Source organism: Platalea leucorodia, assembly GCF_965183815.1.
Source record: "Platalea leucorodia genome assembly, chromosome: 2".
NCBI classification, from domain to species: domain Eukaryota; kingdom Metazoa; phylum Chordata; class Aves; order Pelecaniformes; family Threskiornithidae; genus Platalea; species Platalea leucorodia.
The window spans coordinates 57,479,272-57,482,399 of NC_138824.1; the positions used below are offsets into that span (position 1 = coordinate 57,479,272).

Here is a 3,128-nt window from a genome sequence, read left to right on the forward strand (position 1 = left end):
AATCACAGTTAGTAGTATGGAAAACCCTTATAGGAGTGGTCTTGTATTACTGCACCATTAATCTTCAGGTGACCACTGAAGGCACTGAACAGGGTCTTGTTGTGTAAGCCCCCCTTTTAGCCACCGCTGGAGAGTGATCTACCCCACTTGATGCTAGAGCTGGGCCTCAGCTGTGTAAAGGCAGGCATGAACATTCGGGTCTGTGTCTGATCTACTTACCTGTTACGGTCAATGGAGAGAAACAGGCACTTCTAGGTCATGATTCATCTTGTCCAAATGTAGGCATCAAGAATAATTAGGTGAATCACACTCTAAAACTGCTTATTTCTCTCCACTATGTGGGAAATTATAAGAGGAGGACCAGGTGATTAGCTTATATGTATACACCTACCCTGTCAATGTCTCCAGGGAGGTGAGATGAACCTCCTACAGGTCTAAGACAGGTGTGATGAATTGCCCTTTGGAGGGTCTTACCCCTCTCCATTGCTTAGAAAACAAGTCAAAGGCAGCCACCTAGGCTAGACACTTAACTTCTAAGTTACTAAAATTAAATTAAATTATTCCTACCCTGAATCTATATCTGCCACTAATAAGCAACTATTTTTTTCTGGAACTGTTGACCATTCTCCAAAAGAGGTATCAAGGATTCAGGAAGCAAATGCAGAGAAATTTCTGAGAAGTTTCACATTTAATCTTTTAGTATTTTATTTAAAGCTTTTTATTTAAAATTATAAGTTTTCTCCTTTGATGATCGATTTGTAACTCCAAAACACAGAACAGATTAACTCTCCTTTGGCATTGGCAGGGTTAACCTTGGTATTTTGATGGCAGGGAGGTTGCGCCTGGCTGGTTGAGGGCACATTTGGACCCTTCCTCCATAACTCTTTTATGGCATCAATCTCGTCTACTTCAAGTTCTTGTTTGTCCGAAACTTGAGGAGCAAAAGGATCGCATGCTGGAAGTTGTCTCCTGTCACTACATAGAGAAGTAAGTTTCCAAAAGTATTTAACGCTGCTAAAGGTTTAGCTATAATAAACATTAAAAGGATCGTGTTCTTCAAGTGGCAGCTAACCGGTCGCACTCGGAGCTCCAGCAGAATCCCTCGAAAGATGTGGAAGGGGAGGAAACACACATAGAAGACGACCAAGAGGACAACAGCAAGTCTGCGAGCCTTTTGTTTGTAGCAAGCCTGCGTGTGGGGCCCAGTAGCCAAGGTGTAAATAATAAGTACGTAGCACAGAGTCACCGTCATCAAGGGCAAGAAGAAGGCAAACATCGTCAGCAGCCAGTTATACCACCGACTAGTGTCAAGGTCCTCAGCAGCAGCCAGGTCCGGGCAGATCGTCCTGTTCTGCGTATGCCTCGTGGTAATCAAGATGCCTAAGGGGCTGATGGCCACCAGGGAAATTATCCAAACTATTACACAAGTCACCACTGCCCATCTCCGTTTTTGAACAAAAAAGCATTTAATTGGGTGGACAACTACAAAAAAGCGGAAGATGCTGAAACAGCTAAGGAAGATAATACCACTGTACATGTTGAAGTAGAAACAAAAGTGAATAAACTTGCACATGAAGTCTCCAAAAATCCAGTTATTTCTGTTAGCAGAGTAGTGTATAAAGAAAGGAAGTGTGGCTATATATAACAGGTCAGTGATAGCCAGGTTTAACATAATGATGGTGCTGCTTTTCCAGGGCCTCATCTTGACAAAGTAAACAAAAATTGTCACGATGTTCCCTGGGAAGCACACCAGGACGATTAGGCCGTAAAGGACGGAGAGATAGGATTTCACCTGTGAGAAATCTTCATCCTTGCAGCTTGTCAACAGGGCCGTGTGGCCTGGCAGAGCAGTAAAATTGCCGGTGTGTTCAGATGCCATGTTTGCAGAAATCTTCTTAAAGCTTTACAAAAATCAGATATTTAGTTTTAGTTGATTTGTTGGGACAAATGCATTCAGTTAAATCTTTTGTCATTGGAGCAAATGTCATATGCTTGACAAGGAATAGTAGAGGGAGGGAATGGGGATTTGCTAACATACCCAGCTCTGACCTAGATAACCCCACTCAAATGTTTAATTTCATCCTTCCCTCTCCTTTATGTTTAATTTTGATAATGATTAATTTTACTCTTGCTTTATTTAACCTCCTACATGGAAAAAGACACTTAGTGCTTATCTGCAAACCTTCAGTAGTAGGAAGAACACATTTAGAGAACTAGAGAGTTTGGGCTTACATTTTGCAAAACTGTGAATTAGTCTTAGCCTTTCAGAAAGTAGAATCGTACCCATATCTTATCTTCATTAATCTGAGCTAATCAGTGTTTTGTGCTCATGAAACCATAGATGCTGTTCTGGTTTCATGAAAATCAAAAAAGATGTTAGGTTCAGATACAGACCTCGGGACCTGATGCTCCCACAATCTGACAATCCTAGCTTGTTCCCTGAATATGATGTTATTGTCTTGTAGTCATCAGAGTATAAAACTTGTATGAATGCTTAATTTTTTAAAAAAATTAAGTTTCATAGTGGCATAAAATGGATTTAAAGGATTAAAGACTGTTTCTCAAAGCAGAGAGGGAAGGTGGAAAGCACAGATATTGAGTGAAGGCACTGATCTTGCTTCCCATTTTGTGCGAATTGGAACTAGATAGACTTGTCTCTGAAAAGGTTTCTTGTCTGCCATGGCCAATTTGTATCTCTCCACAGTGAGTTCAGGATATAACCTTTCTTGGTGGTGTTTTAACCTGAAAGAATGGTAACCAAGGATGAAAATCATCTCATCTAACTTCAGACATCAAAAAGTTAGATGCTTAAAGGGGAACCAGTCATCCTAAGCCCCCCTTTATCATCAAGGGAGAGATGTAGGTTCCTCCAGGACCTAATATATCTTCCTAGAACAGAGGTCTCTAAGATAAATGATTTACTCTTTTGTCATACCTATTTCTTTCCATTGATGACAAAGGCAGCCCAAGGTGACTGGTTCAGACCTGCATGTCTAACCTTTAGATGTCTCAAGCAAGGCAAGAGGCATGCCACTGTGGCTCTTCAGCATCTCAGGTGAGCACCACTCCTCCAGATCCTAACCTAGTATGTCTGAGAAAATATTTTAAAGTGACTTCATAAAGTGCTA

At 41.1% G+C, this 3,128-nt stretch overlaps 1 protein-coding gene across 1 annotated transcript; it reads right to left on the reverse strand.

The window, feature by feature from the left end:
- Positions 1-904: 904 nt before the first annotated feature.
- OXGR1 (oxoglutarate receptor 1) lies at positions 905-1,879 on the reverse strand (the record flags this gene model as incomplete). The annotated part of the gene is made up of 1 exon (XM_082303985.1): positions 905-1,879. One exon carries the CDS (start codon positions 1,877-1,879, stop codon positions 905-907), a length of 975 nt encoding a protein of 324 aa, XP_082160111.1.
- Positions 1,880-3,128: the final 1,249 nt, after the last annotated feature.